The sequence below is a fragment of the Cygnus olor genome, chromosome 16, assembly GCF_009769625.2.
Source record: "Cygnus olor isolate bCygOlo1 chromosome 16, bCygOlo1.pri.v2, whole genome shotgun sequence".
Lineage (NCBI taxonomy): Eukaryota > Metazoa > Chordata > Aves > Anseriformes > Anatidae > Cygnus > Cygnus olor.
This window is the reverse complement of record NC_049184.1, coordinates 14,938,516-14,963,114: the sequence shown is the minus strand read 5'-3', so window position 1 is coordinate 14,963,114 and position 24,599 is coordinate 14,938,516. Positions and strand designations below refer to the sequence as shown.

Here is a 24,599-nt window from a genome sequence, read left to right as displayed (position 1 = left end):
TAAATGTGTAAGGTACAGCTCCTGCCTGTGGTCTGTGACTTTTCTTGAACACCCCCAGCACCAGGGCAGAAAATAAACCAGGGTGGAAGAAAATAAACGAGGAGGAGAAGGGGCAGACCGCATCCCCTGGGTCCGACCTGCCCTTGCTGTTCAGGGCCCAGCTGGTCCAGAGCAAGGGAAGGCTCAGGTCAGATTCTGGTGTTTGAACTCTGGGGAAAAGCACAACAGCCCCCCAAAACAAATAAATTCTGCTCTAAGCTCTGCCTGCCCTTTGGATCAGCTGGAATCAGAGGAATAAAGACCAGGAGGGAAAAGCGTGACCACTCAGATTTAATAGCATAAAAAATAAAAGACATTTTTTGGTATATAGAAGTACTTTCCCATACAACAGGCACCACAGAAGCCAGCAGCCGCTCCCAGCTCCGCACCACGTTGGGTCCCGTGCTGCAGGAGCCTGGAGCCCGCTGCCGGCACGTGCTGCAGGGTGGGAGCCCCCGATCAGCCCACGCCTCTGGCCCAAGGAACGTGTGCCTTTGAACATAACTCATGCCTGCTGCGGGACTTTAAAACCCCAGCAAGCGGAGTGTTGCCTCGTTGTTCAAAGGCTCTTGCTCGTTCGTAAATCTGCAGGCAGCGAGGCTGAAAGCAACGTAGTGGCAGAGGGCAGCACACTCCAGCACCCGACCATGGACTCGGGCACTCGCAAGAAACATCCTTCACACTCCAAAAAACAAAACAAAAAAAAAGTAAAAAAAAAAAGGCGAAAACGGAAGCACTTTGTGCTTCTGAGAAATTACTCTGAATCTGGACTGCTGTGATGATCCTGCAGATGCCCTGACGCATCTCTAAAACACGATCTCCCCCACCCATCGCGAAGTTGTGCCGCGAGGCTTCAAATTAATTCAGCGCCCAACTGGGGAGTAATTTGCTCAGATCCTGCCAGTGTGCACCAGACCGGAGAGCTGCAAGGTCAACCAGCGGTCAGACGCAGCTCTAGCCCTAAAAATAACCGGCCTCTCCCGCTGCCTCGGCGCGATGCTGAGCGGAGCTCTGGTGCTGGCAGCAAGAGGGCCGATCCTGCTCTCCCCCTGCTGCCCCCTCACTGTTGCCAGGAGAGACGTGGGGGTGCCGAGAAGCGCTCGCAAGATGCTGCTGGGGGAGATGTGGCTGTGGGCTCTGATTTAAAAGCCACTCAGCTGCTCCTGACATCCGTTCGACACTTCTGCCATAACCTCCCGACGTGGCACGAGGGGGGACAAGCTGCCAAGAGCCCCCACAGCTGCCAGACCCGAGGCTTCACAGCCCACTGCTGCAGCCTCCCGCACCAAGCAGCTCCCCGTTTCCCAGCGGTGACTCAGCTATCGAGGCTCGGGCAGGCACGGCTGCCTTCTACCCGGTATTATCGCTCCTGCACAAGCTTTATACTCCTGGCTTGAACTTCACCCACGTTCAAAGAAATTGTAAACCTTTCCCCGTAAAAGGGCAGTCTAAGCACAAAGAGACGCACTATCCAGGTGGTATTTTCCCTAAAAATTGAGTTTCCCTCAAAAACAACCCCCGTGGTCTTTCTGCAGGCTTTCCCACGTATTTAGGCGCCACCTCCTCACTGCAGCGCGTTTGAGCATCGTGGTGAGGCTGGCGGGGGCTCCTTTTCCCCTGCACAGCAGAAGGAGAGCGCGGATCAGAGCACGGATCTTGCCCAGATCTGTTGGGACCTGCAGGAAGACCGGCGAGGCCGAGCGCCGGAGCATGCACGGTGGCAGGGCTGGGGCTGCAGCAGGACCCCTACCAGCCTGGCCTTTGGGACATGGAAATGGGAAACAACAGGAAACGACGGCTTTCCCCGACACCAGCACATCCTGACAGCACAGCAAATCCCCGACACCAGCACATCCTGACAGCACAGCAAACCCACGTCCGTCCCGGTGAGCTCACCCGATTCAGCCCTGGTGGTGGTCTGAGCTGCCGCGCCGCGCCTGACGCCTGTTAAAAGGAACACGAGCGCTCGTGAAACCTGGAAGCAGCCCCCGAAATAACCCTAAAACCCTTGGGAAGACACCCACAGAGAGCTGGACACGCGCAGTCCTTCCCCTGCACCCAACTTCTGCGGGGCTGGGACCGACGCAGGCACCCGGTGCCCCGGCTCTTTCAGGGAGCTCGAATTTACCCCATCGCCTCCAGCTCCATCCTCATCTGCTTCCTCCGCTCCTCGTTGATGGGATGGAGGCAGAAGATGGTTATGGCGATGAGCAGCAGGATGATCGGGACCGGGGTCATGAGAAGCTTCAGGGCAAGGGTGACGGAGGGGTTGTACGTGCAGTCTCTGGCGCGGTAACCTGCAAAACTAAAGAACATTTTTCCTTCCCCACCAGGCCCCTGCACAAAGGCAAGTGTGCACCTCTGTTGCTCTCCTCTAGAGGCTGTATTGGAGGGCCAGTTTGGGGGAATTCCCTCTCCTTTCTGCTCCTTTCCTATGTTGGGAAGGCAAATTTGGGTACCCCTGCAATTCCTATCCCAGCATCTCCTCTCGGATACTCCAGAAAACTCCGCTGGGCTGACGAAACCGGGGGGAGGTAGTGTTTGGTGGGGGCTTACTGTAAACCCAGCGTCGATATCCCCACGGCAAGGCCACCTGCAAACTTGTTGAAGAAGACGTAGAAGGAGTAGAAGAGAGCCTCCAGGTTGAGGCAGTTGGGGTTCCTCAGCATGAAGTCATCCACTGCATCGGGCAGCATGGACCTGGGTGCAGACAGCCCCGCGGACGTGTCGGTGAGACCCACGGCACTGCCAGAGCTCGGCCACCACCTCTCCCAGAGCTCTCCAGGCAGCAGAGAGGGAAACCCCTTGCAGAAGCCACTCTGGAAACCAACAGCCGATTCCCAACAGCCCCCCCAGCCGAGCCCGGAGGTGCCCCCGCTCACCAGGGCAGGAGGTAGAGCACGGCCGAGCTGCAGCCTGCCACCACCATCAGGAGGACGAAGGCCGGGAAGTTGTGGCTCACCAGGGTGATGGCCACCAGGGCCGGGATGATCAGCTGGGGAAGCGAGAGGAAGAGGAGAAACAAAAGCACGTGGGCGCTTTCTGCTGCTCACGGCCCTGCCGAACCTCGAGCCACACTGCCCCTGCCCCACGCATTTTGTGATGGGAGCTGCTGAAGGCCCCGGGCAGGCTGCAAGCAGCAGCAAAGCCGTCCTCGTGGGTACAGAGGGGTCTGAGAGAGGACAACGGGGCTGCTGCGCTGGTGCTGGATGTGCTGTGGTTGAACCAAGTGCCTGCAAGGAAGGCATCTGGGGATACGGGATTTGGGCACTTAATGTTGAAAAAAAGCCAAATGGGATTTCTTGCTGGCGTGCAGAGCCAGGCAGCAGCTGGGATGTGCCCGACGAGCAGGATGCCTCCCTGCCTCTGCTGTGCCCGGTGCGCAGCCTCCCTGCCCTGCATCGCCCCGCAGGGCTCGCATTGCTTGTGGCAGGCATGTGAGGTCCTGGGAACGGGCCCCGGGCTGCTGTTTGGGTGCACGCAGCATCCATCAGGACAGCACCCGAGCACACGCTGCTCGCCAGATCCACAGCTCAGAGCCTGAGCTCTTGGTTGGGTGATTACACACACTAAAAAATTTCCCCAGTGTCCCAGGGACGGTCCCTCAGCCTCCCTGCACGCGGCAATGAAGAAAGGCAGAGCTGCAGCCAGCTGCTGGCCTGCGCCCTGTGCAGAGGCAGCTGCGTTTGGGCCCCCTTTTGTCCCCCCGCCACGGGCAGCCAGCCCCGCTCCCCAGGCAGCGCGAGCAGCCAGGACACGGCTCCTCACTCCACAGCCACGACCGGGGGCAAACTCACCGCCAGGCCCAAGGTCACTGCCGTTTTCTTCCCAAATCTCCCCAAAAACCACTGCCAGAAGGGGATAGAGAGGGAAGCTGTGACCTGAGGAGGAACCAAAGGGGAGACGCAGCAATGTCCCTGAGGACCACCAGTCTCTGTCCTGGTGACATCCTCGCAGATGGGCAGGAGCAGCGGTGCTGGGGGCTGTGGGGTGACGCAGGGATCAGCCCCCCAGCAGGAAGGGCTGGCGCCCACTTACCAGCATGATGAGCACCAAGTGCTGGAACTTCCCGGCCAGCCCCGCGGCGTGAGTACAGAAGAAAGCAAAAATCCCCTGCATGACCTGGGAAGGCGACACGGGGACATTCGTAGGGTCCTGAGTTCGCTGCCATGATAACGTGCGCGGACATCTCACCCCTGAGCTCTCCTCCTGCCGAGGCAGCTCTCGCACCTGGAAGGCCAGGGACGCGAAGAGGAAGCCACAGAGCAGATGGGTGTAGGGCTTGTGTCCCACGATCGTCCTCAGGCAGCTCGTGAAGGGCAGCCCAGCCTTCCCCAGGGGGCTGAGGGGCCCTGCGGAGAGACAGCGGGGTCGCACGGGGGCTGCCAGGACACGCACGGGGATGGAAGGCACAGGGGGACGGTGCTGCCGTGTCTGGGTGCAGCTCAGCTGGGCGAGGAGCTGGAGTCTGACATCTCGGTGCGGAGACGACCGCAGAGGTGTCAGCTGCATGCAGGATTTTGCTTCTCTGCAGGCTGCACTCAGGCTGGCCCTGCTCCCCCCCCCTAGGGACCCAGAACCTCTGCAACCCACCCTCGCCACCCGCTGCCGTGAGCGCCCTCCCAACCGCACCTGCGCGGACTTACCCGGCTGCTCCCTGACCCCAAAGACAAGAATCAGACAGGAGAGGCAGTAGATCGAGCCCAGGACCAGGGAGGCAGACACGTAGGCTCTGCGCTGGAAAGCGGGAGGCAGCGCGGTGGCACCGCGGGTACCGCATGCGGCGCAGCCAGCGGCGCCTGCCCTGCATCGGGACCGGCCTTACCGTGACCTCCAGCGAGCCGGCGAGGCTGGGGGTGCTGCTGTTGGGCAGGGTCCCGTTCCCGAAGGAGCAGCCATTCGTCGTGTGGCCGTGGTAAGCGCCCACCATCTGCCCCTGGATTCCTGAGCCGAGCAGCGTGCTGAACACCTCCATCCCCATTCCTGCCGGGCGGCCAGGAGAGGAACCTCAGCCCCACGCCCTGGCTGCTGGGACACAGCCCTCAGGACCACAGACCAGCTTTGGGGATGGAATTGGAGGCACCAACATCCACAGCTGTCCCAGGAGGAGAAGAGACCTGCTGTTTCTACCCGCTCTGATTTTTTTCCCCCCCCCTTGGCTCCAGCATTATTATGATTCCTAATAATGAATCAATAGATCTGGGTCCTGGGCCCCCTAGGGATGACACACACCTAGGAAAGGCTTCTGCAGGTAAATTCTTTGCAGAAGACCACGCTGGTCTCATCACATCCCTGGTTCACCCCACCTGCTTTGTAGCTTGTTCAAAGCCAGAGGGACTCCTTCCCCTCTGCTCCTGGTAGGGTCTCCCAGGAGCGCAGGCGGCCCCGACTGTGGGGACACGGACACTTACTGTAGGCGGTGGCCGAGTCTCGGTCTCTCTGGTTTCCTCCCAGGAACATTGTCAGGGAAGAGTAGGGCACGTGGTAGCACTAGGGAGAGCACCGTGCACTCAGCTCCGGCTGCTGCTTCCCTGCTTCACAGCCATAACCCGCCCCGTCCACACACCCCTGCTCTCGGGTGGCCTTTCACCCTCTTCTTCTGTGATTTGCTTTTCCAACAAAGCAGCGATGGAGAGGTTTGTATCACCGTAGACAGGCAGCCCAGCTGAAGTCCCAGCATTAAAATGCACCGCTCCATTTCCCCATCTCTCGCCTGCTCCCCAACTAACACTCTCCCATGCCCAGCTCCAGGTCCCTTGCAGCAGAGTCTGGGGCCGGGACACCCCAGCCGACCGTGCCCACTCCCTGCAGCAGAGGATGATGTACACGACAGCCCCAGGAAGGAACCGTGTTCCTTACAGTCATGCAAATCTGGAAGAAGTTGTACGTGAACAGGTACCACAGGAATTTCAGGGAGACGGGGGCGCCGTCCGCGAGGGTGGACCACATCATGCAGTAGCAGAGCACCCCGAACGGCATGGAGCACGCAATCCTGGGGAGGAAGCAGAGCTGGTCAGATGTGCCTCCAGATAAGCGGGCAGACTTCCCATTGCACAAGCTGAGCTGCGCAGCCCAGCCTTGCCCCCAGCTTCCAAACCACAGCCCGGCTGCTGCAAGATGGGGACCTCCGAGGGGCAGCTCTGCTCGAGGGCACCTCCATCACTCGGGCCGGGTGGAGAAGAGAGGGGAAAACAAAAACATTGCCAAAAAGAGTAATGCCCGAGTTGTTCACAGCTTCTTATTCTCCTGCTGAAACACCCGAAGTCCTCTCTCACCCTGCAGCAGAACCTGGGGGCAGCAGTAGCCTTCTGTAGGCAAGATCTGCTCATGGATAGTGCCTGGTGGAGAGCTCCTGGCACAGCCCGACTGCCAAAACCTGCGTGTGCCCCCGCAGGGCTCCCGGGGCACCAAACACCACAGCCTGAAACACGTAAGGCCTCGGGGAACCAGCAAGCACACAAGTGTGCAGTGCGCTCCTCCTGTCACTGCAGTGACACACGGACCCACCGCGAGGTGCGTTGTCTTCAGCGCCTGGGGATGTTCGGCTTTTGTAGTTCTCCCTAAGCCACAACCACGTTAAACTCTCAGAGCAGCATCCCAGCTGCCTCCCTGGGAGGATTTTGAGCCCCAAATCCCCCCTGAGGCGCCGCATGGATGCTCACCACGGGATCAGCTTGCCGTATTTTCTCCTCGGGCTCTTGCTGACCAGGAAGCCAACAGCAGGGTCAGTAACCGCGTCCCAGGCTCTTCCGAGGAAAAGGATCAGAGAGGCGTGGAAGGGTTCCAGCTGGGGCAGGGAATGGAAAGCACGGCTCAAAGGAGAGAGAAGTTCTGGTGGAAAGCTGTGAGCAGTCAGCACGACGCAGCTCGCTCCAGCCAGCATCCCCTGGAGACCGCCTCAAGCACTGGAATGGCCTGGAAACACCTCCCGCGTGCCCACCAACGGTATTTGCATCAAGAAATTGCGATTCGTTTTGAATGCCTAATTCTGAAGAGCATTTCCAGGGGCTTTGGACGCCTACCAAACTCTACCCTTGCGCCAGCCTGCTGGGTTTACGCTAAGCCCCTTCGCAGATAACCCCGTCGCACGCTGCGCTCACCTGCACGACGTCCAGCAGGAAGATCTGGAGGAAAAACCCCAGGGCGTTGGCTGTCATCTGGTAGGGGATGCCCCCGATGGCATAGCAGAGCTTCCTGCACAGCGGCAGTCCTGGCTTCTCCTGCGACCGAGACACGGGGGAAGAAGCCCACCCGAGGCACGACACGTCCCTGGGTGACACTTATCGCTGCTCACCCCACCCGCTGGGCCCCCCGAGGCCAGATGAGACCCCGCGCCGTGTCCTAGCCCCCAGCCCACGCACCCAGACCCCCGTACCCGTCCCTTGGCCAGACGTCACCCCACAAGCTACCCACGAGCGAGGCAGCCGGCCAGAGCCCCGTGGGAGCTGCTCAGCACCATCGGCCTCGCTCGCTCGCCCCCATGAGCTTCCCCCATGGCTCACCCCCATCCCTGCTCTCTCCCCTAACACTCCTCGGAGGCGTGCTCGCACGAGGCCGCAGGCTGCCAGCCTGGCAGCTACATCTCTAACACCAGGCCCAGCTGTCTGCTGAGCTGGCCCGACACCGTCCTTTCCTCTCCTGTTGAGCCACAATTCAGTGGCTTGAATTCTTCGGTACGAAGAGGTACAAACGGTACCACGCTGCCAGCGGCTGTGGCAGAGGCCGTCCACGCAGAGACCGGCTGCAAGGGCCAGGATCCGGGGATCCCCATGGGTCAGCAGGGGAAGCACAGGGAACGTTTCAGTGCGCGGCAAAAGGGCAGATGGCAAAGCCTCTATTTTATTTGGACGTGGTTAGCGTTAGTAAATACCGTACCAAGCCTCAAGGACCTGGCAAGCTCCCAGCGGCAGCCTCCAGCCCCGAGGTGGAGCTGCTGCCCGGCGCCGCGCGCTCTGCACCGCGGGGAGCAGGAGCACGCAGCGGGACAAGGGGTGACACCACAAGGAGCATGTAGCGGGACACGGGGGTGACACCGCACGGAGCAGGAGCACGCAGCGGGATATGGGGCGACACCATGGGGAGCGGGCAAGCCAGCCCGGGCTCGGCTTTCTGCTCAGCTCTCATGAGCAAACCGCTGCCGGTGGCCATCCCATTGTGCCCAGGGGAGCAGCGTTGGGGTGCAGCGCAGGCGCCTGAGCTGACATCCAGCCCCACCGCAGGCTGTCTTGGGGTGAGCACACTCATTGGGGCCGCAGGTTCCCGGCTGACAGCACGTTTCAGGCTCTCCCAAGGCACCGAGCAGCTCCAGTGCCATCAGGGCGGTGCTGGCCTTGTCCAGCCGTGGCTATAAAAGGCCGCGGGCTCCTGCAGCAGGAGCTCAGCAGAAGAGCAGAGCGTGACAAGGGACCAGAGCTTGGCTCGGAGGCAGCTGGACGAGGCTGGATGGAACTGCAGACCGCGGGGTCACGCCAGCGGCGGGGTCGGAGGGGAATGAAGCCAGGGATCGCTTCGTTCCCACGTGCCCTCGGTCCCCGCAGGGTGAGAGGGCAGCTGAAGCTCCCCAGCCCACGCGGGCTCGCTGCGATGCTGACAGCAGCGCACTGACCGCTGTCCCCATGGGGCGACGGAGCTCCGCGCAGCGGTGCTCGGGGGCAGCCCCCAAAAACACAGCCTAGACCCCAGGAGCAGCATTCCAGGAGGCCCCAAGCGCCTTCCCTTCGTGGAACAATTACCAGCAGCTCCTCTGCAGCCCATGCCATGGAAAAAGCACTGACACCGCTGTGCCTGCCGGGGGTACCGGCCCCTTCCTGCACCCACTGGCCCCCACGGCCCCTGCTCCCTGCCAGGCTCCAGCCTCATCCCGCGGGGACAGCTGCAGCACGAGGCTTGTACCACCGCCGAGCAGCACTTGTTCCTACACCACACCATTTCCGCAGCAGCTCAGCGTCTAAAACCACAAAGGCATTTCTCTCGGTTCCGCGGCAGCTTTTGTTCCCTTGACGCTCTCCGCAGGTCGGAGGGCGCCCCGCACATCTCTGCCCGTTTCTCTTGAATGCCAGCAGCAGCAGCAGCAGCGCCAGGCAGAGCCTTGCTCTAACAACATCTTCCCAAGCTTGAGTCATAAAACGCTCCGAAACACCCCCGCAGCCCGCGGCTGCTCGAGCCGTGCGGCGCTGCGTGGGTGCCTGCGCTCGCGAGGGTTGGCGTGCACGTGTGAGACGCATTCTCGCGCGTGAGGCCACAACACCCCAGGGCCACTGCTCCTACCTCGCCGTGGGACGCTCTCCCCTGAGGGACTGCTCCCTCCTGGTCCGGCCCAGGCACCTCAGCATCTCCGCGAGCGCCGGGAAGCATGACCGCGTCCTTCGCCCGTGCGTGGCAGCGGCGGCGCAGAAGCTTCCTCGTGCAGGGAGAGGAAGAAGGCGGCGAGGAGCGCACCGCAGGCACTGATCAGAGCGAGACGGAGGTTTGGCAAGGGAAGATGCAATATCTGAGAGGCCCCCGGGAGGGCCGATAGAGGAGAAGCGAGAGGCACTGAGGGAGGAGCGTGGCCGGAGCCTACCCAGGCGGCGGCGGGACAGTAGCTCCCAGGATTTCTGCAGCCACATGGAGAAATCTGGTGCTCTTCAACCGTCAGACAGGGTCTGGCACCTTCTCCATGTCCCAGGGCTGCTGCCACACTGAGATCTCGGGGTATGGAGGAAGAGGCACTTGCCCAAGCTCCAATCCATCCCAGGAGCTGCTCCAACCACGGCACCAGCAAGCACCAGCACGCAAAGCCCAGCACGGACAAGGAAAGCAGGGAGAGCGCAGCAGGACCAGGGAGGTTCTTGCCCCAAGTTGCTCCCCAGCAAAGCTCCTTTCCCCTGGGGGCTCCAGCAAGAGCAGGAGCCCAGCTCTGGCTTCTTATCCAGGGCTGCACAACCCTCATCCCCTCCCTTTGCCCTCTCCTTAACGGGTGCAAGACGTTGGCACTGCCCTAGCCCAGGACAATGCCGCAGAGCAGGAGGCGTGGGATGCATTTTCCTTTCGCTACCAAGTGAGATCAGTAATTATCAGCCTCTTTCAGCCTGAGCTCCTGAGAGATCTCCCACGGCAATGCAGACCCCACACAGCATAATTTGAGCCCAGCGAGGAGAAATTTGCTTTTCTTCGGCACCTTTCACAGACCCTTCGCAGCCCGCGGAGCCCAGCAGTCTCGGTGTCACAGCCAAAAATTACTCCTGCATTAGGAGCGGCAGGAGCCCGGGGGCTGCGTGGGAGCGCTCGCAGCGCACAGCCTGGCAGGAGAAGGCAGAAATCAGCTCGAGGAGGCGGGCAGCAGCGGGCGGGCAGGACGGGGGGGGTCCCACCGCATGCCACCCCCTAGCCTTGCGCTCGGCCACCCGCTCTCAGCAGTCAGCTCTTTACAAATGCTCCTCCGGAGTGGTCGCAGGATCCTCTCCCTGCTCCTGCCCAGGGCACCAAGAGCCCTTCCCAAGGTGAATGCAAGCGCCCCTTCTGCAAGGCTCATCAACACGCTGTTAAAAAAAATAAATTAATTAAAAGCATCATCTCCAGCTCAGCCTTGCCTTGTCCAGCGGGGGTTTCTAAAAAAAAAAAAATAAAAATGAATTTTGCAGGCTGAGTCAGAACTTGGTTAATAAGCCGCAGCACAACTGAGTCAGCGGCATCTCTTTTCACTGCTATTTTACTGACATCTCAGATAACAAATATCACTGGCGCTGGACCACAGCCAGTACAGTGGGAGCCAAATCGCTGTCTCCCACCAGCATATCTGAGCACACATCTCCATAAGAAAGCAAAATACATCTCTACCCACCCAAGAGGAAAGGGGAAACTCAGAAGGAAACATAAAAGCCTGGATTTTATTATTTTTTTTTTTTCTAGGCCATTTTGTACCCGCTCAGTATGCAAACCTACATTTGGACAGAGACAAGGAACCTTTTGCAATTGTACTCAGCACTTAATCTTCTGGCTCTTTGGCACTCATTTACTCCCCAGGTGCAAATAGCTGCATTTTCTGCATACGCACCAGAAAGCCAGCAGCTGACCAAGCCGCCTCCCGGAGTAGCTGTGTCTGTTGCTCCCTGGCTGTTTCAGAGCACAATTCTCTTCGGCACAGGAAAGCTTTATTTTTGCTCTGCTCAGATCCTCCCAAAGCCCTTTTTCCTGTTGCTCGGTGCCTTGTGCAAGACGGCGTTACCCATCTCGTCTAGACAGCACGTCCTGATCGCTGGTGCAGCACGGGGAGCTCTCATCCTGCCTCTGCGTTAAGAGCGCGGCTCAGCTTTGTGCCAGAGAGACAGATTTCAGAGCACAGCACCCACCTCCCCGGCTGTTAACGGGCTGCTGCGGGCAGTAAGCGCTCCGACAACGCCGTGCACCAAAGCCCAAAACCTGACCCAGCGAGCTCACCGCGCACACCAAGGGTCCTGGAGCAAAAGGACGATGCCTTTTCCATCTCTACACCGATCTTTTGCTTAGGAATAGGCTTTGAGGGAGTAGGGAGAGAAGTCAGCAGTGCTGCAGCTGCACCCTTTTTGCGTTGCACAAAAACTCTGAGCCTTGTGCCGAGAGAAGCCAGAGCTCTGCGGCTGAAGGAACGGGGTCGTGCTGGAAGTTACTCGCTGCAAGGGAAAGGTCCCTTCCCCAGAACCATGATCCCCACTGCAGAAGCATGAGATCTTATCTCTGACAGCATCCCAGAGCCCAGGAATGCATGATTCAGACAACCCCAAGCCAAGCTATGCTGGTTAAACAGCTTTTCACAGGGTGCTATGACCTGGAGAGGGGCTGCTCAGGAAAGGCAGCCCCATTGAGAAAAAAAAAAAAAAAAAAAAAGGCTGAAGCCAGTTCCATCTGGAACCTATTCAGGAGCTTCCTGCACTGTGAGGCAGGCTCAGCGCAGACAAGACAGAACGGCGAGTAAGGTAACTATTTAGGAACGCGGTAAATAAGTCAGGAAAAAAAGGATAAATCAGTAAATTGAGAGGTGCTTGACACAGGAGCTGTTCAGCTGCCAAAGACGTGGGCCTACTGCATGATTAGCAATACTCCACTCTCTGTATAAGTGTGTAATTTGGAAACGTGGCATTCGTTTGGAAAATCTTCCGCCGGGAGGTACTGAGGACGGGTCTCCCTTCCCAGCTCTGCTCAGCTCCACGGGCTCCTGCTGCCAACCCGACCACCCCAAGGCAGCTCCCTTGCTTTGGGCAGCTCGTGTTTGATTCCTCCTGCAGCTGGCACGGCGGCAGGAGCCCCGCAGGCACAGAAGCCCCCAGCTGGGCACAGAAGCCCCCAGCCATGCACCCCACAAGACGCTCCCGGAGCCGTTTTGCCCTGCAGAGCAGCACACACCTGAGTTACCGGAGCAAGAACAGGAGCTGCAGCCGAACCCTCAGCTAAAGCCAACTAACCTCAGGCTTTTCTCCTTCCTGAAGTAAACTGAATCTGCCCCAAAAAAACCCCAAAGCCAGCAGGACGGCCTCGCCTCATTAACAAGAGCACCCTGCTCCGCACCATTCGGCAAGCGCGTGCAACGGCTCGCCCCCACCGAGAGCACACGCACGCGTTCATTGCTGCTGTGCCTGCAGGACGGGTAACGAAGTGTGAGGCTCCGGGAAGCCTGGATCGAGGCTTAAAGCACGAGAGGAGATGAAGGGCTGTCCCTGGCCTCTGGGGACACGGCTGGGATGGCAGGGAACCACACCACGGGCACAGCTGGCAGCACCTGCTTGGGTGCTTACGGTACGAGCACCGGTGAAAGCCCGCAGCCTGGTAAGAAAAATAACCTCGCTGCCTAATGAGACCTGTCGCTTAAAATTACCAGTCTCCATCTATCAACGCTCTGGTTCAGGAACAGAAACGAGACCGTTCAGAGGCTGTGAGGGGGCAGCGCTCTCCTGCTCCCCAAAGCAGTTCTTGGCACAGGTCTGCCTGGAGCAGCGAACTGGAACACCAGCTCCTGCCCAGGGACCTAACGGAGCCATCGCAGCCTCCCCCTGTGGTGGCGAGCTTTGAAGAAAGCCACATGTGTCTTGTTTTATGTGACAATGACACCAATCCCCCAAGCCAGTTTTCCACTGTAAGTACAGAGGCAAAAGAAACGTCACCTCAAGGTCGTTTTTCTTGACAACAAAGGACGTGCAGAGCAGTGCTGCTTTCAGAAGAAAACGCTCCTGACCAAACGTCCGAAAATATCCTGGGAGCAGACTGAGATCCTTTTAATCGCTCCTCCAAACAAACACATTGGGGAGCTGAGGACCCAGCCAGGAATAGGGCATTGAATGCAGGTCACTCCTTCCTCCTGGAAACATTTAGCGTTGTCCAGCAATGGGGAGCAAAGCTTAAAAAAAGATTATAATGACCACCACCAGCAGCAAAAATAGGCCAAAATTTACAGCCATCCTCTTCCAGCTGCAGGTGCTCCCACTGCAATTTCTTGCTCCCTATCTCGTTGCTGCTGCCTTTTACCTGCCAGCCGAGCCAGCTGGTTTGTGCCGTGATGTTCATGTTTTTACCCAAACAAGCAGCTGAAGGCACAGCTGTACCTAGAAGCGGGTGCAGCTACACCAAGATCTCTGACCAGTGCTCGGCCAGAGGCGCTGGGACAGAAGCTCCGAGACAGGCGGGCTGCTGACCACGCAGGAAACACAGACCAGGAAACATCCGACAGCAAAAGCAGAGTTACAGAGAGCAGGCAATGTTCCCAGGAAATTGTGCAATGCAGGCTTCGGAGAGGAAACGCTATCAGAAAACACAGGAACTAAATCTTAGCAACACAGACATGAAAAGGAAGAGGAGGAAACAATGAGCTGGGTATGAAGGAAAAAAAAAACAAGGAAATCCTACAGCTACCAGTCTGAGAAAGGGAAAACTGTTCCAGTACAGCACTCTGCAAAAACCGCAGGCACAGGGAAAGGCATCAGCCGCAGTCAGGACAGCACAATTATAAAACCGGGCTGCCTCTTACACAGAAATTGAAAAGAAATTTTTCATGAGATGCAGAGCTCTGCTTTGTGTGTGTGAAAGACCAGGAAGACAGGCAAAACTCCCTCGTGGAGGGAATAATTAGAGAAAAAAATCCAGAAGTGAAAAAGTTCTTGGTGCAAAGGACAAAAAATCACTTCTTCACAGGTGCAAACGTCAGTTTTAGAAGAGCCAAATCTCACCCAATGAGTCTGTTAAAATAAAGAAAAAAAATGTTATGAAGGAGATTTTACTAAAGAGGAAGTGAAATCATCTCACTATCAGTATGATGAAGTACAGGAGTGTGAGAAGTGAGCATTCACCTTCCTGGAGCGGGTAGAAGCGACAACTGACCCTGCTCATGCCCTTCTTCACAAAACCAGGGCGTCCTGTTCCACCGTCCCCTTTTTTCCTCTTCTCGCATCTCTTCCCCATTGAGAAGCCCAGCTGTCTTTTTCCTTTAGAGCTTATTTTGTACTGAAACACATTCCTAGGAGCCCGTTTAACGCAGCAGGGTCCACGCACGATACTTCCTGCTATTTCCACAGGCTCTCAGACCGCTCTGGGAGCGGATAGCCCTATCGTGGTTGCTGATACCACCACTTCGGCGTCCGCTGGGGCGTGCTTCAGATAGCCCTGCGGCCGGACAAAGCTGGCCCTGCTCGCCAGCAGATAAGGGCGGCTCATTACTTGCCAAAACAAAACCCAAGAACCAGAGGAAGGCGGCGGCAGCAGCATCCCCACCAGACTCATGGGGGCCCAGGAGCACCAGGGGCTGAACCCTAACCCTAACCCCGCAGGCAGCGGGGTGCTCGCAGGTTCTCAGCAGGAGCCGTGCCGGGGAAGAGCGGCTTCTCTGCAGCACTGCCACCCTCCGGCTCCGGGGGTGAAATTCGCTTTTCTAGGCAGAGAAGCGGCTGACAGCCTGCAGTCCCTCGGAATTTACAGCTTTAGCCCGCTGGCAGAGAGAAGCGAGAGGAAACCTGGCCGTGAACCTCCCCAGCGTGGAGCAGAAGCCACGCGACGAAATCCTCGGTGGGACCTGAGCTGCTGCCCGGCTGCCAACCCCCCTTTAATTCAGGGGCGCCAACACGACCAGCTCGTCCAGCCCAAGACCCCAAAGGCCAGCTTGCCACCACCCCAGCCCTCCGATGGCACCAGCTAACGGAGGCAGAAACAGGAGTCGAGCGATTCGTACTCACTTCCCTCCTGGCTCTAGGGGCGCACCGCGTCCAGGACTCGAAGGCGTTGACCCATGTCCCCAGAACGGCCCTCATGGGGATCAGGACAACTCTGACGACAAGCAATTAAAGATGAGTGTCTTGCCACTAGGCAATTACGACTATATTTAGCTGTGAGGGAAACACCCTGAATTCTCTTGTGCTGGTTCACACAGATGGCTGAGTGGTCATAACACAGAGCGCCAAGTGATGGAGGTGGGCAAACCCCGAGTTCACCCGTCGGAAAAGACCTTTAGAAGCGCTGCCCAGACTTTTTATCTCATTTAACTGAAGACATCTCAGCACTGGGAAGCCTGCTAGCAGGGCAACCTAAAGCAGTAAGAGTAGACGTCAGCATACACATCATCCAAAATACGAGAACAGATGGTAGCCGTTATTAGAAAGGGTCAAACGACGTTTTCCTATTTTGCGGGCTTTAATGATCATTTTCACAATTTACAAATATGCTGTTTCGCACATTATATATCCACTTGGTAATGAAAAATGTAAGTTAATTCAACTCTCAGTTGAGAAACTGCTATAAAAATGCCCTTGCTAAGGTCTGGTACCTACTCCTGTAGTTTTGCATTAATACATCCAGCCAAGCGAGTTTCTCGTGCTGAACCCGCCCAACCCGCTGGCCCTCCCCCAGACTGCACGTACCCAGTTTGTCCTCTGCTCGCTCCAAGGCGAGGACCTGGAAGTTCAGAGCATGAAGGGGATGGAGCCGCAGGGCTCCAGGGTGACTAAGCCAGGAGGGACTGCATGCTGTAACACTTTGCGCGGCTGCAATCCAGCCCCTTTCATACGATACCGCTGGTGTCAGCGCAGCTCCCAGTCGGCTGACGTCTGGATACCTATGGTTCAGCTCAGCTCTCAAGCTCGGCTCCAAAGCCTGGGGCTAGGACAGTAAGCATGTTTTGGATCGGTGAAGAGCGCCGTGGCATGACGCTAGATGGCAACTCGCACGTGTGATGCTGTCTATGCCAGAGCTACCAGCCCCTCAAGTCTAAGAGCAATGAATTGACCCGCAGGATTCTGTTCAAAGAAAAGAAAAAAATGGAGACCTGAGCCCAAAACACAACCAGTGGACAGACTAAAGCTGGAAAATTCCAGGTGTTCAGCTATGTGGTCCTCAGCAGATGAAAAGAAATAAATCAAAGGGTACCACAGCCTTGAGCTTTTCACCTGAACTGTTTCCAACACAATGATAATTCATCTTAGGATAAAATTTGCTTTCCAGTAAGACGGACTGTTTGCCTTGTACTTTCAGTCACTTGAAGCTGATTCAGCTTTGTGCCTTCTCTGAAATACAAAAAAAAAAATCAGCAGCAAGTTGGACTTCTCAAAGAAATGCAATACAGCAAATTAAAACTGCAGTCAGTCTGGACTGCTGGAGGAAGTGCAGGCAGAGCAGGTGGGTGCTGCAGTGAACACCCCTAAGAGTTCTGCTGAGGAAAGGAAAGTCAGGACTTCCTCTCCAGAAAAGGCCAGGAATAACCTGGTGCTAACCTTTGCACCTGCACACATGCAGAACTTTCTCCACGTTGAGCAATAACTGTTTCACAAACATTTCTCCCACAATGATTTTTTTTTTTTTTACAGCAGCGTAACCATCATCCTGCCAATAAGATCACCCATTCCTGTATAGTTTATATTTAATGTGCAAAAATAAAGGGAGTACTTTGCAGCAGTCCCTGGAGGAGAGAAACAGATTGTGATGAGCAGTTGATTGGCATGGAAGGAAACCGCTCCCTGTACCTTCCTCCCCTCTAAAGAGCACAGAAATGCAACCCACAAAGGTAACTCAACTCTCCTGGGAGAATTTGTGGCACAATAGGCTGCAGCTCCTTTCAAACGGGTTCGTTTCATTTATTTATTTTAAAGTCCACTGATCATCACCAAAAAAAAACAAAAACAAATGGGAAACGCAACTAAAGAGAAAAGAGTCCAACCAAGACCTAAGAACCCAGAGCTATGAGTAGATGTGAGCCTGCGTTTGCACAGTGCAGGTGCACGCACAGGACGAGACGACGCATGCGCACTGCAAGCAGGCGTGTGGCGAGAGGTGGGTTCCTTTATGTTAACCGCTGAACAATGACAGCGTTGAGCAGGTTGGCTTCCTTCAGGGTTTGGTTCTCATCAGTCAGCTCTTTATTTGGGAAGGTGGTCATCAGGACGAAGCTGGTCGCAGCCATTGCTGGCCGGGCATCGACTATGAAGAGCCGGATGTCACGGATCCTGTCCAAAGGGATCAAACACACAAGGGCAATCCTGTTATTGAGCATCCCGGAGAATTGCACAACAAAAGCCTAAATTCACCCTTTCCAGAGTCTGCGACCCTGCACTCGTGGCACTTGCTTTCCAGGTAACAATAGAGACCACAGCCAGGCAATTCTATGATTTACGATACTTCTCTATAGGCTCCTGTTTAATGAAATAAGCTGCTTTACAGGTTAAAGGATCTCAGCAAAGTGTTCTTTTACACTGCCCAGCTTCTGCGGTTTTGAAACTGAAGGGTTCGAGCCCCTCAAGATGAACAGATTAATAAATTGCTTGATGCTAAGCTGCTATAAACAGCTGTGCCTACCACACACAGCATAACCTAGATGATTTCAGCTCCCAAGAGCAGTCACAACAGTGACACTGGATCTATTTCCTGCACCTGATCCCAGAGGAAGGTTTTTGTAACTTTCTGAAGTGTACTTGATTCTCTTACGGAGATAAGAAGAACAAGTATGGACAAATAGCCACGTTCCCCAAGATCAGGTAGGTGAGGACTTTAAGATGGAACTCTAGCGAATCAGTAGGGTATATAAGCCAGCTTGTCCAAGCGAACCAAACTGTTTAAGAGCACGCCTCTGTGCTACAGTCAATACTGGGGAAAGCCCAGCAGAAGTATGAACTGACAGTCACAGTAACAAAACAATTCCTAATTATCTGATAGATTCTAATGTCCTTTGAATAGTTTCAGTTTTAGTTTTTCTTATAGCTGACATTAACAAAAGTTCTGCTGTTAGTACTGAAGTTTCCAGACACAGCATCATTGGCTACAACCCATCACTATTTGGAAAGCAAATCCTATCCTTCCGACAGTCAATATCTGCCTTAAAACCCCACAATAATTTTATTCCTATTCACCTATACAGAAGGGTCCCCAGAGCTCCCTTTAGCAGGCTAGTCAGGATTCTAACATCTGCTCCATCTGTGCACAGTTCGCAGTGTCATTCAGGCCTTCCCAGTTAGTAACCTGTGTTTCCTGTTGCCTTTGTACCTGTGATTATGATTAAATTTCTGGACCAGTCGCCCACCATCAGCGAGCCGGATTTGGATGTTGGTGACGGGCTCCGACTCATCAATAGTGATGGCAGAACTGGCTTTGGCTTCATTCTCTGCCTGCTGGGCTGGCGAGCTGGTGCCCAACACCTGAGGTGCAGTGCTGAGAACAGGAAGACACAAAGAGAGCTGTTAAAAACCAAACCGCTCACCTGGCTGCAGGGTGCCAGGAATCAGGCAGTGAGCTTATCGCCCGCTGGGCCCAACTACCAGGGCTCCTAAAAGATGCCAGTGTAAGTTGGAAATGAGAATTCAGAAGTCAGCGAGCTCGCTGGCAAGTCAGCGGGCACCTGGCTGTAACTTCACCCCTACCATCACCTCTCATAGCACCACATCTTGGTTCTGCACAGCCACACAGGAACAGCACCATTATAACCAGCACGCCCTGCTTCCACATGACATGCCGTACTGGTTCCAAACTGGAGAACTGCCTCCTGCCACTGAAAGAGCGAGCCCACAGTACACACTGCCAAGCTCCATTTTCTCTTTTAGGTGAGCACCTCACATACCACAGGCACTGAGTGCCTCCTCTCTTCAGAAAGAGGAGTCAGTAGGCCCACCCCACAAAAAATCTGAAGTGACTTTCTCACATCACACACACACACAGAGCAAAGCAGTGCTGCTGTTTTCTCACCTGCCCAGCTTTTGTCCTTCTCCAGTAAAAGCTTTGAAGACACTTTTAGGTTTCACGTACTCCTCATCACGGTGATCCTCCATATCCAGGTTCACTTGTCCACCTCGTGCTAACCTGCGCAGCTCTGCTGGGACTTCCCTGCAATGACAGTGTCCAATAGAACCGTCCTGAAAAAGCAAGTCAGGGACAGCACCTGCCACAGAACCCAATACAGCCACAGGAATTTCAGGAATTACTGTGTGCTCCTGCTAACTAACAAAGCAGGTGCACGCCTCCCCACTGACAGACACAAGCTAAAGATTACTTTTCCCTGGCCCTTACTAGGAGTGACACAACATATCAGCAAATCTCAGCCCAAATATGAAAGTCTGTTCATTCACTTCAAAACCTCAAGGCTCCATACAAACCAGCGCCACTTCCCAATTCATTTAAAGTAGATCTTCAAGTCCGCCCTCCCTTAGTTTACACATTAAGAATCTAGCCCTTGTAAGAAAGCTCAGGACAAACGCACCATCGATTCAGCAACCTGGATTCCACAAACACCCGTGTTTCAAAACACAGCTATTCTTTCACTGCCCTCTTGCTACTTACCCTCTGCGGATATCGTCAAGAAACTGGGCATTGGATGGATCCTGGTAGCTCCTCAGTTCTCCGCTGTCCAGACTGAATCCACTTTTCCAGAGCTTCAGCACAACATGCACCTGCAGCAGTCCCCAAACAATAGTCAGCCTCACTAAATGTCTTACTCAGAATAACCGGACACAAAGAGAGAAGCTGCTGACTGGCAGGGAATTTCAAGCTGCAGAAAACATTCCAGCAAGGTTCGTCTTGATCATTTATGTTCAGCAGCGAGGAAAAAACCTGAAGCACTGGCTATGTATTGGTCACGCATCAGTTCCTAGAAGGTGACAACACAGACCCCTTTTTTGATGAATATGGCTGAAGAGCCAAACACGTGTTAGGCGAGGAGCCCAAACCAAGCTCTCACCAAGGATATTTGCTCACAAACCAAGCACAGGAGGATCTCGTACTGATGCTGTTAGCTCTGCACCTCTTCAATGAATAAAGCAGCTTTACTGTACAGTGCTCTTTGCACAGTACTTTTCACAATCCATATAATCACACTACAGAGGCTGAGAAAAGATCCCCATCCTTCTAAAGAACACTCAAATTCTTAACCAGAAGTTCACCAGAAAACTGCTTACCCAAGTCTCAAGTATCGGCTATTTTTTTCCCCAATCAGAAATCCCACAAGAAGTGGGGTTTACCATCCTCCTGAATTACTGTCAAGCTTTATAATCCTTTGGCTCGCGAGCTTTGTAGCTATAGCAGAGAAATCCCCCCGGTGACATCTACAAAACAGAACAGAGAGCTACTCACATCCTGAACAGAGCTCTGTCTCCTCTCTCCTGCCACGTAGGCAGACTCTTCCTCTGGAGTAGCCCCAAGGCGATATCCTCCCCCTGCAAAAGGCTGTAAGAGAGACAGGCAAAGAGGTTACAGGGTGACACAGACCCAGTACAGCTCGCTTCTCTTTCCCCAACACCATTCTGAGGGAACGGGGAGGGCTTCAGGGTAGCAGCAACATCTGCTATCCTGGGGGCACAGCGACCGGCTTGGAAGAGTCAGTAAATATGGCTCAACAAAGTGACTTTTCTTGCCACTGTGACACACAAACTAGAGCTGCACTAACAGCAGAGTCCAGACTTCACTGTTCTTTTTAGTGAGTTTCAGGACTCCACAGTACCCAACAGCTGTCACGGTGGGAGCCACACACAGATGATTACAATAAAAAACAACTGAAAGAGGGGAAAAAAGAAACTCATCACTCCTCACTTTAGGCTTGCTAGTCTCGCCGCTGCTTTTGGCTGTCCGATCAACTGCCACAGCACCGTGCTCCTTCGCTCCTTTGAAGAGATCTTCCACCAGCTCGTTGGGACTCTTCTTCCTCGGAGGACCGACGATCTGCTGTCCACTTCTCTCTGAGCCACCAGCATAAAACCTTGACAGAAAGCACACCGCTGCTGGGTAAGACTGGACCACTGCTTCTCCAGGAGACAGCGGTTTTATACCAGGACTTAGCTGCTCACTTTTGTACAGCTTAGAGAAACAGTTTGAATCTACAAATATTAGTTATGACCAGTGTATCTGCCACTTACAGTAACTGATGTAAATAAAAAAAGTCTCTGCGCCACAGGATACTGTAAAGTTATCCACGGATCAGCAGTAATGAAATGATAACTCTCAGACCTAGAAAGAGATACAGTCTAGACTGACAAAGCTCTTCCCAGTGCTAGTACCAGCTAGGCTGCTAACTTCACACAAGACTTTTAGCAAGTCTCCGACCTCTCAGATGGAAGAAGGCAGGCAATGACTACAGGAAACGGCCTTACTCACTGAAGAAATAACTGGTATTTTGAGGGAAGGCATACATTAATTCTGTGCTGAAAGTTCAGCGCACACAGGACAGGACTGAGCAGAAAGCAATAAATGCACACTCAGCGAAGTGCAATTAAACACTTCTGGAAGATTGGGTTGATTAGATTCCAGCTGGCTTTCAACACATACAGAGCTCACAGCTGAGTGCAGAAGACCAGGTGGCCTACCTATACCGAGCCACTTTTAGTTACGTTAGTTCCATTCAATTTACCTTGCCTGTTAACCTTAAGTGTTTTCAACTACTTGCAGCTGACACAGGGGAAGATTTCTCTGCTCAGGGGGCCATGTCCCCACTGAAAAAAGGGACCTATATTTTTCCTTTCCACCTCCACATTCCATTACGTTCTCCTTAAGCAGCACTTCAAAGCAACACAGGCAAACAACAAAAAAAAAAAACAGTCCCTGCATTATTCCCACATTTCTGTTCTCCAGGGACACAAAGGATGATTTGGGCTTTTCCCCATTCTTAACCAAGGGCTCCCACATCCTACCTCAGACTTTCTCTCAACAGCACAAGTCAGAAATGAAAACAGGTGTTTATACAGCAATACTGAGCAGGTGCTTACATGCAGAATTTGCACTGATCAAACTTTGTGTCAGACCTGAGATTTTTCTGCACAGGAACGACGTATCTGCTTAAGTCTGCTTTTGAGAAAGAATCTGTATGCATGCAGCAAGCCATCAGAAAAAGGCAGGGTTTTAATTCTTTAACCAAAAACTTACCGCTGTCCCTCTTCCTCTTCGTCATCATCCTCCTGTGCATGAACAAGGTCTCTAAACGATGTTACTCGATGGTCACTGCAAAAGTCAATCAAAGTACGTCAGCCTCATGACACAGCTCAACCACGTGCGCAAAAACTGGTGAACACAGCACGTTAGGTTGACTCTGCTCTACTTTTAAGGTCTGAATGAGATCACAGGTCAGCGCTGGTGTAACCGAGTGGTGAACAAAGTTCTTGGGCATCTGTACCAATCACAGCAACCGAAAACAACAGCGAGCGCACTGGAGGAGGCTCGGAAGGTGGCTGCAGGCCCAGCAGATGAGGTAACTCCTCTGTCATCTTCCTTGTCACGTAATGGATTTGGTTGCCTCCTTCAGAGAGCAGTCATTTCCAAACCTGTACAAACACAGGTTGCTCTGCTGGGCCCCAATAAAGGCCAGCCTCCAACAATGCTCCTGCGGTCGAAAGCGAAATAATGGTTCTTCGGCAATATGGAATTTAGTCAAAGTCTGAAATAAGAGCGCTTCGTCTCCACAATACAGTCAGCAACTCCTTCTCTTTAAAAGTAGCGTTCCCCTGAGAGGCTGAGAAATTCAGTCTGAGAATTCCTAGCTCAGGAATTTGGTAAGGACAAATTATTTAACTTATTTTATAAAATGCTTAACCTGGTTAGATAAGGTACAACACAAAATTAGAGTGTATTTTTCCTGTGGATATACAACCTGCTTAAATGCAAGTGTTACCAACTGCCTGATTGTCTTCTAACCTCAAAACACAAATCAAGGTTTTCCTGAGCAATGAAGCGAATTATTCTAACTGGTCTATACATCAGTTGTGGAATAATACCTGTGCTTGTGATGTACAAATGTGGATATTTTCACAATTTCTAGAGTCATATAAACTGAACCAAATCTAAAAGCACTGCAGATTTTCTGAATAAACAGCTAGCACCCGTGCTTTAGACAGAGCATGGGTTTTGATGGGATTAATGTTCACTGTGAGGCTTACGAGGCCTTGGTAAACACATCAGTCTGAGCTGAAGCTCTCCCCTCACCTGGCTGCAGTGCCTCTGGATACGGAGCTGGGTGTCGGCTGGGGAAGAGTCAGGATGTCCTCATCGCCCCCGTCCTCGTAGAAACTGGCGAGCGCGATCTGCAGAGAAACACCACGGGAGTTTTCCAGGATGACAGCAACCCTTCCAGAGCGGTACCTCAAACACACACACACACACACACACACAACACAGCCGAAGCTTCTGTCACGTTGGATCTCTTGAGGGACATCGACACTAAAGCCGTTTTATGGGATTTGTGCCTTTGGAAGTCCTGGCAAAGCCAGCTCCCGTTTGGCTTTGTTAACGTGAGGGCAGCCACCACCATGGCACGTTCCTGTCCCGAAACAGCGGCCTCGCGGCACCCATGGGTGCGGACCGGGGCTCCGTGGGGCCGAGGGGGGGGGCGGGGAGAGAGGCTGGGAAGCCACAAGGGGGTCGGGGAGCGGCGGCCGAGCCCTCCCTTCAGCGGGGACCCTTCAGCGAGCCCCGAGGTGACCGGGCCGCGGCCCGCCGCCTCTGCGGGCCCGGGGCTCGGCGTGAGGCGAAGCCCGAGCCCCGCGAGCCGCCGGGGCTACCTGCAGATCCCAGCCGGCCGACTCGAGGAAGAACCGGGCCCGCTCCTCCTCGGCGCCCGTCACGGCCACGAACTCCCGCAGCGCCTCCTCCCTGGCCGCCATCTTACCGCGCTGCCGGGACCCGCCCCGGCACGGCGCGGCCCGGCCCGGCCCGGCCCGGTTCGCAAAGCCCTCCGGCTGGGAAACGAAGCCGAGCGCCCCGCCCCGACAACAGCACCCCCCGGCGGACCGGCGGAGCGCCGAGCCGAGCCGAGCCGAGCCGTGCTGAGCCGTGCCGAGCTCTGCTTCCCCGCGCCGCGTTGTGCCGAGCCGAGCCGAGCCGAGCTCTGCTGAGCGATGCCGTGCCGAGCTGAGCCGTCCTGACCCGTGCCGAGCCGTGCCGAGCTCTGCTTCCCCGTTCCGTGCCGAACCAAGCCGTGCCATGCTGACCTGTGCCATGCTGTGCTGCCCCATGCCGAGCTGTGCCGCCCCGTGCCGTGCCGAGCCGTGCTGCCCCGTGCTGAGCCGTGCCCACGTTCCCCACGCAGGCAGCGCAGCGCAGCCCCTTCCCCCCGGGGAGGAAGAAGAGGCCGAGGCCGAGGAGCCCAGGCGGGACCTGTGGGGGTCAGG

General features: G+C 55.1%; 2 protein-coding genes and 1 long non-coding RNA gene across 12 annotated transcripts; 1 reads left to right on the top strand and 2 right to left on the bottom strand.

The window, feature by feature from the left end:
• Positions 1-311: 311 nt before the first annotated feature.
• Positions 312-14,217, bottom strand: LOC121079216 (sodium-dependent lysophosphatidylcholine symporter 1-like). 10 transcript variants are annotated; one of them, XM_040576141.1, is made up of 15 exons: positions 9,307-11,451; positions 7,140-7,259; positions 6,702-6,826; positions 5,899-6,031; positions 5,451-5,529; positions 4,865-5,022; positions 4,686-4,776; positions 4,270-4,391; positions 4,078-4,161; positions 3,837-3,920; positions 2,922-3,034; positions 2,596-2,739; positions 2,168-2,344; positions 1,936-1,983; positions 312-721 (listed from the first exon to the last, which is right to left on the bottom strand). In XM_040576141.1, exons 1-14 carry the CDS (start codon positions 9,391-9,393, stop codon positions 1,941-1,943), a joined length of 1,560 nt encoding a protein of 519 aa, XP_040432075.1. In that variant the 5' UTR covers positions 9,394-11,451; the 3' UTR covers positions 312-721; positions 1,936-1,940. The 10 variants fall into 10 exon arrangements, with proteins under 10 accessions (XP_040432075.1, XP_040432077.1, XP_040432079.1 ...); XM_040576143.1 differs by having other exon boundaries at positions 312-714; XM_040576145.1 differs by having other exon boundaries at positions 7,140-7,163.
• LOC121079223 lies at positions 7,255-12,676 on the top strand. Its single transcript, XR_005824942.1, has 2 exons — positions 7,255-7,410; positions 7,652-12,676. It is a non-coding gene; the product is annotated as an uncharacterized LOC121079223 (long non-coding RNA).
• A 2,861-nt stretch (positions 14,218-17,078) lies between the features above and the next one.
• NSFL1C (NSFL1 cofactor) lies at positions 17,079-24,188 on the bottom strand. Its single transcript, XM_040576179.1, has 9 exons — positions 23,991-24,188; positions 23,416-23,513; positions 22,363-22,437; positions 21,037-21,202; positions 20,581-20,673; positions 19,792-19,901; positions 19,201-19,338; positions 18,505-18,669; positions 17,079-17,471 (listed from the first exon to the last, which is right to left on the bottom strand). The coding sequence occupies exons 1-9, from the start codon at positions 24,090-24,092 to the stop codon at positions 17,309-17,311; spliced, it is 1,110 nt and encodes a 369-aa protein (XP_040432113.1). The 5' UTR covers positions 24,093-24,188; the 3' UTR covers positions 17,079-17,308.
• Positions 24,189-24,599: the final 411 nt, after the last annotated feature.